The sequence below is a fragment of the Myripristis murdjan genome, chromosome 16 (assembly GCF_902150065.1).
Source record: "Myripristis murdjan chromosome 16, fMyrMur1.1, whole genome shotgun sequence".
Classification (NCBI taxonomy): domain Eukaryota; kingdom Metazoa; phylum Chordata; class Actinopteri; order Holocentriformes; family Holocentridae; genus Myripristis; species Myripristis murdjan.
In genome coordinates this window covers 28,679,377-28,694,349 of record NC_043995.1, presented here as the reverse complement: position 1 = coordinate 28,694,349, position 14,973 = coordinate 28,679,377, and the positions used below count along the sequence as shown (strand labels likewise).

Here is a 14,973-nt window from a genome sequence, read left to right as displayed (position 1 = left end):
CTACTCATGGATCTCAACTATTTTGTCAGCGACATACTGATGTTCAAAAAAAATGCCGCATGTTGCACCTTTAAAAGCTTTATTCAAGAGATATGAAAATAATGTAACACCTCATAGTGCTACTGTGCTGCTCAGTAGTACCATATGCAAAAAGTGCTCTCATGATCCATAATACATGAGTACAAATTCATATTTGTAATAACACGGTGTCGTCACAACCCTTCTAAGGACATTAAATATATATCTATCTGTATTAATTAACACATTATTATTACGTGCACTTCTCTCTCGGTTTAATATACAGGCTGGTATACTGGAGAGAGGCCTCATTTATTGTAAGTGAATTAACCATATCGACGGATTAATTTTAAGTTATGCATGATCATCTGTGTGTTGTAGTTTCCTGTGTTTGAGATCCTGTTGTTCCTGTACCGTGTGCATGCTTCCTCTCCGAAAATTGAAAAAAATGTGGCACAAACATGTTGGGAATATTCGCCCAATGAGTGTTATGATTGATGGACAATAAACACAAAAAGTTACTATGAGGCGGAAGTTAGTTTTTATATAGTTGTGATTTGTTTATTAAGCCAAGAAAAGCCATGCGATGTGCAGAGAGAACACAAAATGCACTTTGAACCAGGGAGGTCATTTATTCAGGAATTTATTCAAGTCTTTGGCTGTGTTATATTGTTATATTTTGCATGCATTCACAATAAAAACGAGGCTTATTTTCAGTGTGTTCCCACCCAAAGACGAAGAAATACACATTCATATAAAAATAGCAAATTAGTATGGAAAACTTAATGCATACACTTTTGTTTGAGACAGTTTCAGTTGCCATGTATGCTGGAGACAAAACGACTGCTGCAACAATCGATCTTAAAAAAAAAAAAAAAATCATGCAGATTTCATATTTAACCCACTTACCTTGTGATAAACGAGCAAAAATTTTTCCCATTACAGTCCGTCCAACTTTAGCTGACGTTTTTATCAACAGGATTAGAATAAAACTTGGTTTGTGAAATTTACCGCCACCACTGCAGGCTGGCTGAAGAGTAGATCTTTTCAACATTAAAAAAAAAAAAAAAAAAAAAAATCACATATGGAGGTAATTTGATGGTTTCTGAACTTTAGGAGCATCAGTGTGATTCAAAAATGTTATAACTATGGTTCCTAAATTTACTTCTACATGTGACTGAAAACTCTGTTCCCTCCGTCTCTCTCTTGTTCTTGTCTTTCTCTTCCCATCATTTGTCTCTCGCGTGATTACTCTCTGGTCTGGGGAATATTATCAGTCTCTTCACTCCACACCATTAGCCGCACATGTTACACTCATTGTAAATTGCTCTGGACAAGAGTGTCAGCTACATTAAATGCCTAAAATGGAAATGTAAATCATTTTTTTGTGGGAAACCACCTCAGATCCAAGTGGCAGTTGTCCCACACTGTTTCCTGAGTGAGCTCGTTGCTCCACACTGACAACATCCCTATTGTTTCCTGCTGGAAGACGAACTGCACTAATCCAACTGTCAAACCGCCGGGTGTTGCTTACTTCTCCTCTCTCCCTCCCCCCTTCCTTTTTTTTTTTTTTTTGTATCTACACCATTCGCTTCACTCCCTAAATCACTTCACAGCGTTGTCTCCCCGGCTCCTCTACAGCACACATGCTCATATTTTACCCGGCTCACGTCTCTACTCAACTCTTTTTTTTTTTTTTTTTTTTTGCAATCTATATTTGCACAGATGTAGCAATTTTCATATCCCACTTTTTTTGCGTTTACTTAATGCATCAATAAATATGCATTTTCTGCTCCACGGCACTAAATGACCGTTATTAATCTGTAGAGGGTGACAGTGTTACTGATCAGAACCAATGATTCGACAAGTACTTCACCAGGTGCTGACATTTCTGGCTTCAAAACTCGCTTGCTGGCCCGCACTCTGTTTTGGAACAAAAATTCCCCGCCCACTGGAGTTTTGAGGTCATAGGTTATTTAACGGATCATTCTGGACGTCCCGGATATCGGAGCTTCCCACTAGCGCATGGACGTGCCAGAAACCCTGCAGACCTTTCAAATCAGTGTGCGCAACAATAAAATAACTTGGACGAAAATAAATTAGGGCAGGATGTGTGTGTGTGTGTGTGTGTGTGTGTCTCTGTGTGTGTGGGTGTGTGATGTCTTACCTATCTCGAGGAAGCTTCAAGTCTCTGTAATTTGTCTCATGTTTTTCACACCTAATGGAAATGAATGGAAAGAGACGGCTGCGTGGCAGATAGGAAAATTACATTCAAAAATGCACAGTGCGCTTTGGAAAGGAGGTAATGCAAACATAATTTCCAACCCTCCCAAACCGTCCTGGGAGACTCCAGATTTTCATTCCCTTTTTTCCGGGGGTGGGAGAAGGGAATTTGTCTACATTTCTCTCAATTTCCCTCCATATTTTGATCAAATTTCCCCATCTGCCCATTTTAGATAGAGGCAGATGAGAAATACTGGCCATGCAATGTCACTGCTACCCAAAATCCCCCAAATCTCTGTGGTTACCTTATTAGCAGTTCTTACTTCTTCACCTTGTAATTACATCATTTTGAAAATCATCATTTTGTGGGCTGTCAGTGTTGGCAAGTAAGCATGTAGTGTGTGTGTGTGTGCATGGGCCTAAACATGTGTAAAAAGCATCTCTGGCTTTTAATTACTGCAGGACAGCCGCCCCATTTCTGAGACAAATGATGTGGAAAATCTAAATTATGTACCGCTCTCAGCACTCAGAGGAGGCTAAACACGATCTGGCACCCCGCCTTCCGACAGCAACAGGTTTTGCGCGGCGGTGATTCACTCCGGAGGCCGTCGCTGCACGATGAGGAGCTTCTAGGACGGCTACCGATCTCCATGATGTTACTGCACTGTTACAGCAGACCCTCTGTCCTCCTGGAGTGTTGCTCTTTCCGCGGGGTCATGGGTGCTTTGTAGCGTTCCAACAGGAAGTCCCACCTCCTCCTCCTCCTCCACCTCCTTTTGTCTTAATGAAGCCCCCGGGACGCTCTGGAAAGCCCTGGAACCGATCGCTGTCCATCCCGTCCAAACCTCCGCCTCCTCTTCGGTCCCAGCGAGTGCCGACCAAGCCCTGCAGTGCCTCCTGCACACTGCTCTGTCGCCACGGCAACCGCAAACAGGACAGGATGGGGTCCCGCTGAAATGTAACTATGATTTCAACAGATGTCAACGGAGGGGGGAAACAGAAATCCTCAGCTTTGATCACGCAGCATGACTCTCCCTGGATCTGATCCACTGACAGAACATCTTCTATAGAATCAGCATTTACATGTTTCATTTTCAATCCAGTGTATTAACATGCGCATTATGCAAAAGTACACATTACTGTGTAGGTATTTTCACCAACCTAAACCAACACAGTCTCATAAAATGTAGTGAAATGAGCACAGAGTCTGTAGTCTGCATGTCAGTGGCACAACTTCAACCTTGCATTTTCATCTGTTCATCGCATAAAAATGTCAGCAAACGGTTACATTTTTAGGCGAGAAAAACATCTTAAGTTTGGATTCAGGTTATGGTTAATGTTAGGAAACTAAAAACGTCCAGTAAAAAAGTAACATTTAAGCAACAAAATCAGTTTGGTTAAGGTGAGAGGAAGATTTTGCTCATTGTTGAATAAGACAAAACCTTAAATGAACCTAAAATTGAGGTCTATGAGCTGAGAATCGACCCGGGGCGGCTGGAGCTGAAGTGTTTACGCCCGTCCACCTCCACACCCTGTCTTTCCACTGGATTATATCAGCGTCACACCACTTCCTATTTCCTCACTTCCATGTAATCCTTTTGTTGAGGGAACATGTACTGTTACAGCACTAAAGTATGTCTTTTCCTAATTACTGTACTCAGACACATTTTAAATCACATCCATTGAACTACCCATTACACATTTTGTGGGGTCTCTCTGGGCAACAGAGACTGAACCAATGTAAATGGGAATCCATTCACACTTAACAGTGAGGAGTCTGCCTTACCTTTGTTTGTGCGTTTTATTTTGTCAGTTCTAATCTTCCCAATTCAAAGAATCTGCTGAGCGTTATGTGCTCTTGTCCTCATGGAACTGCATGGAAAAGATCTCATTCTCTTTTCTAAAAACTAACTTTTGCTGACTACATTTGAAATGACTTATTTTTGGCTGGACCGCAGCAGCGGGGCAAGCCTTACAAACACGAATGTCACTGAGTCACTGACTGAAGTCACACCATTGGTCGGCCGAATGTTGGGGTTTCCCCATTGGCCGTTGCTCTCTCAAAATGTTCACGGCCATAGCCAGCAGCTACGAGAACACTGAGCTCGGTAACTATTTCATATAATAAATAAGACAGCGCTATATAACTGTATAAATAATCAGGATTTGAAAACTGTTGTCTAGTAGAGCTGCTGTTCAAGGAACCGAAGTCAAAACAGATGCTTTTTAAAGGTAGTCGCGCTCCTGCTGCTGTAATTACGGCGGCCTATGGGAAATATAGAGTACCATAATTAGTAACCCCTCTTGGTTTCAATTCAATTAAATTCAGTTCAATTCAGTTCAGTTCAGTTTACTGGCACCTTTACATTGCCAAAACAAGCGAGCAATAAAAACATACATCGTGTCATGGCTGGGTTTTGGACTTTGTGTTGGACATACAGATTTTCTGTTTCTCTTGTGTGTCTGGTAACTTGGTTTTCTCTGCTCTTGTAACCGTCTTTGCTTTGTATCTGTGTCTCACTTGCTCTGTCCTTGTTGTTTTTTCAGCCTATCTTAACTCCAGTGCTGTGTTCCTGCCCTTTCTCCAGGTATGTCTAGTTTTGTCTCCTCTGTGTCTAAGTCCTGTTCACAGTTCAGTTTTGGTTGGATCATTGTGTTATGTCATGCCTGCATGTTTTCCTGAGTTCTGTGAGTTGTACCTGCGTTCATTATTATTATTAATTATAAATATTCCTCAGTCCTTCTGGCTTTCCTGTCTCTTGTGTTTGGATCCACCTACTCTCCAAGAATGATCCGATATCGGTCCCAGCACAGATCAACCCTTTTGGGACACTCGTCTCAGGGTTGCACAGACCTCGATCTCATGCTGCTTCCCCAGTCCCAGCCTCCGGGGCCTGTGCTGCAGGGGTCCCAGTCTCCTGTGTCCCATCCTGAGTCTCATCTGCCAGTTCCTCAGAGTCCCCACTGCTCAGCTTTGCCTCCCTGGGTCTCCACGCTCTACTCACCCGCCTGAATGCCGCCTCCGTAGTCTCCTTATGTCCTCCTCCCCTGATCTTACAATGTCTATTCCCATTCGGGGGGCTTGTGTTGGGGTGAGGGGTTAAAGTCATGGTTGTGTTTTGGACTTTGTGTTGGACTTACATTTTTCTATCGTACCTGCCTTTTCTGTATTATTAAATCTAACTCTTGACCCATGACACTTGATCTGGTCTTGTTTTGCTTTTACTTAAGTAGGTTCTAACCCCGCTAATTTTACTTCTACTTAAGAAAAACTTCAGCGCAGCAACAGTAATTCACTTGAGCCGGATGTTTTAGCGCTCCGTTCGCCCCTCCAGGTTAATATACTGGAATAGGGCCAGTGTAAAGTGCTACCGCAGTTCCCTAATCAGTTATATTTTGTTGCATTATGGATGATCATGACAACTAAAATGTATATACAACAATGACCTCAGCTGTCCTGTGGTATCACAACATATAAAACACAGGAAACCGACACTACATAACAACCTGTCATCTTAAAAAGAGGGGGGATTTCTGCACCCAGTACAGCGTGCCTCTATATCCTCCTATTGTCCTGGCCATGCGTCATGTCCACAGTGTGCGGGACGGTTGAAGCCACTTGCTGGAATCTCTTGAATCCCCTGATTGGGACGACGTGGGATTGTTCTGGACCACAGTGGGGGGAAATGTTTGGGAACTCCGCTTCCCAGCGTGAGAGGAGACGGAGAGCAGAATGGCTCCCCGGAGGCAGAGCCAGTGACCCCGCCGAGTGAAAAATATGCGGAGGTCGCCGGGTTCCTATTGGGCAAGAGCTAAATCTGACTGACACCGCGCAGCAATAACCCTTGACTCCAGATCTGCACTATTTATTTGCAGGCCGATAAATGTCAAGCAAACATGTCTGAGTTTCAAACATGCTCCAGTAAAAATGGTCAGTGTGATGTATTGGATTGAGCGGAGTGAGGAATTTCAGCTTAATCAGAATAGGGAAGGGAGCTGCCAATAGTACCAAAATAAAAAAGTTTACAAGGGACCTAAAAGAATATGTGAACTCCCAGCTATACAGACACATAATGCCTTTTTAACGGCTTGAGGAGATGTCTGTATCCATTACTATTTTGTATTTTTGTATAATTGGGTCTCCACATATGTTTTCAGGTATCCCATCAGTGATGTTTGTGCATTATTGGCAGCTCCCTGCCCTATTTTCTTTATTTCTTGGCACCCTGGGCTCCTTGCCTTACCACACTACCGCTTAACTTCAACTTAACCAAAGAGTATATCTTATATCTATATAAACAGAGATAAAGGCAAGGAATCAGGGCGATCAAATCATGAAAACTCTCTCTCTCTATGTAACTTTCTTTGCCTCCGTGGATTTGATCATGAAATCATCACGATCCTGCTGCAGCTCGCAGGTCAAGCCCAGTGCAGCGTTAGTCACACAAGTATGGACTGCTTGACTGCGAGTCTTGTTTTCACACACACACACACACCCTCCCTCCTTTCAACACCTACCAGTAGAGGTCAGCGTTCTCCTACTGCATCCCTTCTTAACCTGAGGGCGGCTGCAGCACCTTTGGGTCCGGAGTCTTCAACAACACGCCGGTGAGGGTCGGGGGTGTCTGCTGGGACTCCACAAAACACTACAAGGTTATACGGTTCACATTACACCCACGTGTGCATCATGGCAATAATAACCCAATACAAGGTGCGGCATGACTGTCGTATCAATAATTAAACCTAAAGAGGGCTTTTACGTAACAGAGACCGGCTGAAAAGCATCTTTGAAAGCAAGATTCAACCAAGATGGCATTTTAAAAGCTGATATTTTGAGGCTGTTTCCGACAGATGAGATCCTGTGGTGATATTCGATATCTGTAAATTTGACCATATTCATGCCAAATAATCACAAGTATTCAAAGTTTGCTATGGGATATTATTCTTGTCAGGGTAAAAAAAAAGCCTATGAAACCTCTGTCAGACTGTCACGGGACACTAAAACTCTCCATTGAGACCCAGACTAATGAAATTCTTTTAGGTGGGTTGGCTGCTCCATTCGTTTGGTGACCCACCCCGGCTATTCAAAGGCAGGGAAACTCTGGGATACATTAACCAGAAATCCCACCAGCCTAGCTCAAGTCAGAGAGTGCCTTGAAGACAACAAATGTTGGATGTCCCAAAATTTCCTCCAGCTTAATGATGATAAATGCAAGATTGCTTTATTTGGCCCTCCTCGTTCTGTTAATCAGCTGCAGCCTCACTAGCTGGTGTCTCAGCTAATAAAATCTGCTGCTGGAAACCTGGGAGTGATTTTTTGATCTAAACCTCTGCTATGGTGATCAATTTTTTTTTTTTTAAACTGCGCAGTCTTGTCTCTTCCGGGTGAAAAATAGCACTCGTATGTTTTGCTTTTTTAAATATACATCCTTTTTAGTTCATGTTGACTTCAACTGATTGAAACTGTTTTTCTAGATTTGACTGATCATCTTTGAGGCAGTTTTTAATCCTCTTCCAGCAAAACTGCAGGCCGATCTCCGCGGGCAGGGCACTGCTCATTGTTTCAAATCCCAGCTGAAAACAATGAGTGATTGGCTCTTCTCAGTGAGCCAGGACTGTCAAACAAGCTGCCCGAGGAGATCAGACCAAACTGCCTTTTGTTTAGTTTCTGTGCCTTGATTGATCAGTATCACATTCTCTTTTATTGTTATTTTATTGTGTCCATTTCATCACTGCTGTTTATTGTCTCTGATGCTTTTCATTGTCCTGTTCTTGTCTCTCCTTGCGCTCTATAAATGCAGTTTATAATTTTTTTTTTACTATTATTAGCTGTGGTAACGGAGTCACATCCATCATATCAGAGGTGGATCACGCAGGCTTATATGTAAAATATTAAAAACATTTAAAACAAGCGCAATATCAACCCAATATGTTGGGAAAAATAACATAATGGTCCGACCCGGCTTTAAAGTATTTCAGAATAAAAGAAATAGGATTAGGCCTGTACCAGCTCCATGGTTACCACCAGACTTGGCAGTGCAGATATCGAGCTCTCTGGGAATTATCACGAGGGCTGGAATGCCTCTTAATCAGGCTGCTTGCATGTAATTATCCGTAGTATAAACGGCACATATCAACATAATTCCTCGTGTAATGTCGTCCCTGACCCGCGATGGTGCTGCAGCATGACGATGCCTCGACATCAAACCGGTGGCGTCGAGTCTGAATTAAGTGTTAATGAGATTCACCAGCCCCAGCACATTGACTCAACATTAGTCAGAGTGTTGGTCTGAGAAAACAGGCCGGGCCCTCCGTACAGTAACTAGGAGGAATTAATGCTCTGGGAATCATCCAGAAACCCCCAGGAACCTAAAGAGAGAAGGAAGCCGTTAAATCATAAAAGGTTGACTTCACTCTTTCTGAATTATTAGCCTTATTGAAACAGCATGTTTAAGCCGGACCATCAGAGGGATGCTGACGTGATGCAATATGGCCGGACGTCTTCCAAAGCCATTGGACGGAACCCGAGTGGTGGGCGTCCGAAACAAATTGCATTGTGAAACAGGAAGCGTGAAGGAACCGGGAGGGGTGATGGTGAACCAATCGAAAAAATAAAAAGCGCTAATGGCCTCATTCACAGATCGAGGGAGTCTGGAGCCGCTCAGCGCCTGGCACCCATTCCCACACGAGGCCCTTGAAGACGGCAAAGTGTGTGAGGAGGGTAAGATGGAGGAGGGCATTTACAAATTTAGTCTGGGAGGAAACGGGCTTAGCGCTGTCGGCTAATGTGCATGGCTGGCTGGATGGCTGGCTGGCTGGCTGGATGGCTGGCTGGCTGGCTGGAGCCGGGGCCTTTTGGTTTTGGTGGTTGTACCAGGTCCAGATTTAAATGGAGGTTTTAGTGGGGCGACCCTGGGCTGTTTGAGGTGTGGTCTGCCTCGGTGCGAGGCCCTGCACAGCATCACACACGTCTACGCAGGCTCCAATGCCTTCAAGCTGGAGGCGGAGGGGAACCATCACACCAGGCAGCTCCAACCGCCCCGATTATAGATGATGATCTCACCCCGGCTGTCCATGGCCATTAAAGCTGCAGAAAATGGGCACCTAGGAGCAGCACTCATTCCTCAGCGCCCTGAATGACTATATCAGTGCAGGGAATCAGACTAAATGAGATAAGGAAAATCTGAGTTAACGTTTCTTCACGTGTGCCATCACCGTCATTCATCTCTGAAATGTTGTTTTGTCTGGAGGAAAAAACGCCTTTGTTTTTGGCTCGACCACCATGTATTTTTGAGTTTATTCAATGCCCTCCAAGGAAAATCCACTCAAACAAATGATGTAGTCTCATATTCGGTGTTTAAATCTTGTTTTTCTTCAAACAGGGTAAAAAAAAACAAAAAAACTGCACTGTGATGAGATAATCCCGCTTGTTTCCAGTGCTAATCAACCAAATTTTCTTGAATCATGTCTCTTTTTCTCGGTCCTAGCTGCTGATCTGCCGTATTCTGCCTCATCTCGACATGTGTATACTTGTTCCCAGAAAAAACAAGTTAAACCGCACTGGAAATAAATGTTAAGTTGGAGATTTATTTTGCAGCGTGAGGTTTGAAACAGGTTCATAGGAACCCGAGGGATCAGACAATTTTCTCATAGAGAAGCATGAAATTGTTCATTTGAAGTGAAAACATTAAATTCACCAGCGCTGGAGTTACAAGGTTTTCACACGACAGCATCGATATTCAAGTTGAAATTTATGGAAAACTATTTAAAATTCAAAATGGAGTCCCAAAGTGTGATTAAAGGGAGCCTTAAACTCATATTCATAAAACAATAGCGTATGAAAGTGAAGGATAACATCTGAGTTATCAAACAAGGATCGATAACAAAATGGATTAAAGATATTAATTTATTATATCTGTTTTAATACAAAATGTTAACCGGGCTTTTCATACTGTACTCATAAGTAAGAAAAACTGCCTCATAATCTTAATAATTATTCTTCACTGTCATGCAAACAGCAAATCACACGGCACACAGAGGGCCTGGTCCATCTCGAGCTACAGGAAGAGCTAAATAAAAAAAAAAAAATACATTCAGTTACGTCCAACATTTGCCATTATGCATTCCTGCTGTCACTCCTCTAGAAGGCTCCTATTCTCCTCGTGTAATCGAGCTGTAAATGGAGACAACATTTACTGTCTGACACCGTCATATATCACAGACGTCCCGCTAACGCCTGTGCAGACAATACTCCTCTGACAAGCGCTGTAAATCTGCGGCTGAAGTTTGAAGTGAGACGAGCAGAAACGAGCGTTTCCACACTGCCCACAGATGTTGATCTCAGCGAATGCTACCACTTCCACCGCCGCGGCTTCTGAGGACGTCCCGGACGAAGCCAGGAAAATATGACAAGAGATATTTCAACAGTGTCACCTTAAGAATAATCTAGAAAAGTTGCCAGTTTGATTTTTATTAATGAAGCCTGGCCACGGTGGTAAAAATTTCACATTTGCTGCTGTGCACCTAAGAGGCTAAAATACCTCATGTCAGGATTTATTTGCGGGTGAATCTCTCAACGATTAAAACCCAAAGGATCCTTGGCGAAAAAATATTTCAAAATCACATATGACTCTGTAGGCAAGAGCCTTGAGATGATTTATAACTTTAATTGTCATCCACGCGGCGCTTTATTTCCACGCCCGCAGTCGATTTATAGGAGCAGAGTTCAGGTTTTTCAAATGGCGATGTCTCACGTCGGGGCAAAAACCTTCATTAGCTGCTGAAGATTTCGATTAAACCCCGGATTATCCCGAAATAAAAGTCTCTCCCTTTGGAGGTCGAAGGACCAGGCCTTGGATTAGGCCTGTGGTTGCCATCTATTTATTAGGATGACATTTTACTATGGGAACTGTTTATTTTGCACATGCTTATCCAAAAGCCTCATTACCTGGGTCTTATTGCTGGACCAAAACATAAAATAAAGTCAAATCCTACTGTGTGTGTCATGCTTTGTATCAAGAGCGGCACTCCAAATGTTACGCACGCTAAATGTTTCCACATTAGTTATAGAAAAAAAATGAGGAAAATGCCTAATAATGATCACACGCGCAATGAGTCTTTTAAAATGTCTGTATTATAGTGTGCGGCTGTGAGCGACATCAAAGGATTCGGAGTAAGACGTATTATATTTCCGAGGTTGTAAATTTACCAGGGGAGCTGGCGTAGTAAATAGCACTGAATATGGTTAATATGATTAAAATTTCATACTTGATCATGCTGTTTCACACTCCGTTTCTGTTTGATTCCCTCGCAGGATGAAACTCTCAGATCTACTATTATTCATGTTGTGGCAAATTTTTTTTTTTTTTTTTTTGGCTATTGCTGCCACTTGTGCTTTAAACTACTGAAACTCCAACTTCTGGAGTATCAAACACTTTTTTTTTATTTAGTATTGTAACGGTTTTGTCTCATGGTTAAGGAGCCGTTGAGGACTCGGGGGACACTTCCACGCCAAGGCCGCTCCGCTTTTCCTTAAGCAAACACTCTGTGGTATTATCTTTTTGATTAACCTCTCCAGCCAGCGAGCCGGGGCCTATCGCTGTGGTGGGATGAATATTACATTTCTGCAAACGAGTAATTTGTCCTGGGAGTGAAGCAGGCTTATTTTCTCATCTCAACACGATGTATTTTTAAAATTATGCAACGAGATATGAGCGGGAAACCCCTCCTGGTACGCTGACGGGATAAACTTTAAATTTGTGCGAGGAGACGAGCAAAAGTTGCCGTCGCATGTTTGTTTTGGTGGCGGTGGCACTGAGCCCTGTCCTCCTCTCGCTCGGCCTCCCGCTCTCTCCTCTCCTCTCCCGGGCCCGGCTGAGTGACAGCCACAGGTTGAGCAGCAGGTCTACCTTTAGTATCTGTCAACTGGGGAGAAACGCACCATCCCGCCCCGACCCCGCCACCCCGGCATGGCGACAGGATCGTCAAGAAACACATCGACGTCTCGGCTGTTACCCAGAAGCCTCTGCTCCGTCTCTGTCTGACTCATGGTGCCAAATCGGGAGAGAGTTTGCAGACGACCTTTACAACGTCACTGATTCTGCTTCTCGGGACTTTTTCATTTAACCCAAACAGGTTTTTTTTTTTTTTTTTTAGGCAGATAGCAGTCTTTGTAACCAATTGCTGATGTTTTGTGACTGCCGTATAGTCAAAATATCTTTAAATTTGACAAATACTGTGTAAAAAATGTCAAATATTCAGTGTTTTCCCAAGTTTTATTCTTGCCAGGGCAGAAAAAAAGCCTCTGAAACAGCATTGGGTTCATGATTAGACATTAAAACTCTCCACTCAAATCCACACTAATGAAATTCCTTTAGTGTTAGCCGCTCTTTAAGGAAGAGAGACCCACCACACCTACTCAGTGGAAAGAGGAAACTGAGAAACGCTAGGCCTTTAAATGAAGAATTAATTTACAAAACACACAAATGATCAATTAAATTAATAAAAAAAAAATTAAAGTCAATAAAATGTTTTTGCAGTTTTTGACAGATTTGATAAGATGTGGTCAGGGAGGAGCTTCCACCTTATTGTCAGTGGACAGTGTGACCGCCCGATATCTCGTATTTTCACGATAAAACGCAAATATCGGCCCGATATGCCGCTCTAACCCAATCACACACACACACACACCCTTACGGTCACACGGTGTGAGATTTTGCCTCGCAGCCCACGAGGGGCAAAGAGCGGGACTCAGTGAAACACCCACGCCACGGGGCATCACTGCTGAGGGAACACCGAGAGATTGGAAACACATGTGTATTAATACCAGCTCAAGACCTGAGCAAATATATAGCCCTGGCTAACCTGCTAATAGCCTTAATTTGTAAGGTAAACAGTCGGAGAGTTTAACATTCACTCACCTAAGGTGCCTTTCCTGCGCTGCGCTGCCTCTGCTGTCTTCAGAGGGTTTGGAGGGACTGGGGAGAGCCACCGCGCCAAAGTTACAGCCTGCCTCCGCCATGCTATCTGTTAAAGTAATTTTCTCTCAAAGAGGAATTAATTTCCTTTCTCAGGCAGACCCCGGTGCATGTGGCACAGCCCGCGTCGTCCACCCTGATCCCCTGGCTGTTGTGTGACCGTTTATCTGCAAAACACGCCGGCGCTGCGATCAGTCGCGACGACCTCGACGTTGGCTTTACACATCGCCACGCAGGTTTTTTATAATTTATACTGACAGTGCTGTATGTGGACATTCACACTGTTGCTATGGAACTGCTTCAGAAATTTAGAATGAAGGAAACATATGGGATTTTTTTTTTTTTTTTTTTTTTTTTAAATACAGCGTACGAGGCATTTATTTAGGATATCTGAATTAGGTTATGAATACAGCAAAAGGGATTTTCAAAGAGTAGCCTGAAGCCAGATTTTCATAATTTCTTCACGTCCCAATAACTCAGTGCCATAGTAACCACAGGCGCGGTTTATTTCTCATATTTATTGGTCGCCTACAGTCGGTCTTTGTGTAAAAACTTCTGTGAATAAATCTGAGAGTGAATAAATGTCTTCAGTCTGTTTTTATTCTTTTTGAAATCTCGCTTGTTGTTTGAGTTTGGATTAAGGAGTTGGTGTTTAAAGGCCTGGTGAGGAATTAGAGCAGATACCCAAGGTGCCTTTTTCATACAGCTCCCTGCTTCGCTCTGGCTTTTATCCTTAATTCACTATAAGCGAATGGCATATTTATCCTCGCGTTGATTTATTGAGCCTTTGATGTGAGAGCTGACCCTATGTAAAGAGTTTCTAATTTATTTTGAAGTTGCGGGTGGTTTAAATGATTAAAATAATGACTCAGGAGCCATTTGCCTCAATGTGTTATGTCTGACTGTGGGCTCTGCAAATTATGGGGCTTATTTTCTATCAGCATATTACAACATAGGAACCGTTTAATATCCTATCAACATTGTAAACAGACTTACGTATAGGTTTCAACAGAAATTATGCCTACCCTCTCTCTCTCTCTCTCTCTCTCTCTCTCTCTTTTTTTTTTTGTTGTTGTTGTTGTTTGTTTTGTTTTGCTTGGGTTTGTGCCATTACTACATACGAGTGATTTTGAATTCAACATTTTTTTATTGTTTGGTCCGCTGGTTTGGAAAAAAATGAAGCAATTCAGGCTATTAATGAAAAAAAAAATATGCTTATAACTTCATATTGAATTTCAGATGCACTTGTATGATGTGTATGTATGGATTAAGTTGTCAGAGTAATGTGTTCATTTGTTTGATATATGAGGAAACCACTTTTGAAAGCATGTGGACTTACTTTGACAAAATACAAAATTAAAGGGAATTACGCCTCCTTTTAAGTTCTTAGCTGACAAAGTGGTCACACTTGTGGACCGGATCCTCCGTGTTTTAGGAATACTGAATAATAAACCTCAAACAGTGATTTCACTTTTTTTACTTTTACATTTGAGATCCAGCCATCTGGAATACAGCTTTTCATATTGAACCGATGAAGACGTATTAAAGAGCAGCAGAGACGGTGATACAGTGAAACCGATCTTAAAACCACGGGACGAGCCGAGTCGGACAACACGACGAGCAGAGGAAACCCTGAGAAGTGGAAGTGGAAGCCGCAAGTGTCCCTGCAAACGTCCACAGCACTAACAGTATTTCGAGGGGTCAGCACTGACAAAAGGCGGGGTGACGCGCAGAGTTAACCCCCCTGACACCTCGC

At 42.9% G+C, this 14,973-nt stretch overlaps 1 protein-coding gene across 5 annotated transcripts in view; it reads left to right on the top strand.

Annotated features, from left to right (window-relative positions):
* Window positions 1–5,438, top strand: part of crppa (CDP-L-ribitol pyrophosphorylase A) — a 59,609-nt gene extending 54,171 nt beyond the window's left edge. For 2 of the 5 annotated variants that reach the window (XM_030072564.1, XM_030072561.1), the window contains 2 exons: window positions 4,789–4,829; window positions 5,029–5,438. In XM_030072564.1, coding sequence (XP_029928424.1) covers window positions 4,789–4,829; window positions 5,029–5,254 — 267 coding nt within the window. In that variant the 3' untranslated portion in view covers window positions 5,255–5,438. Of the gene's footprint in view, window positions 1–4,788; window positions 4,830–4,979 lie in introns of all 5 variants that reach the window. The other 3 variants (XR_003929571.1, XM_030072562.1, XR_003929572.1) reach the window with 3 other exon arrangements.
* Window positions 5,439–14,973: the final 9,535 nt, after the last annotated feature.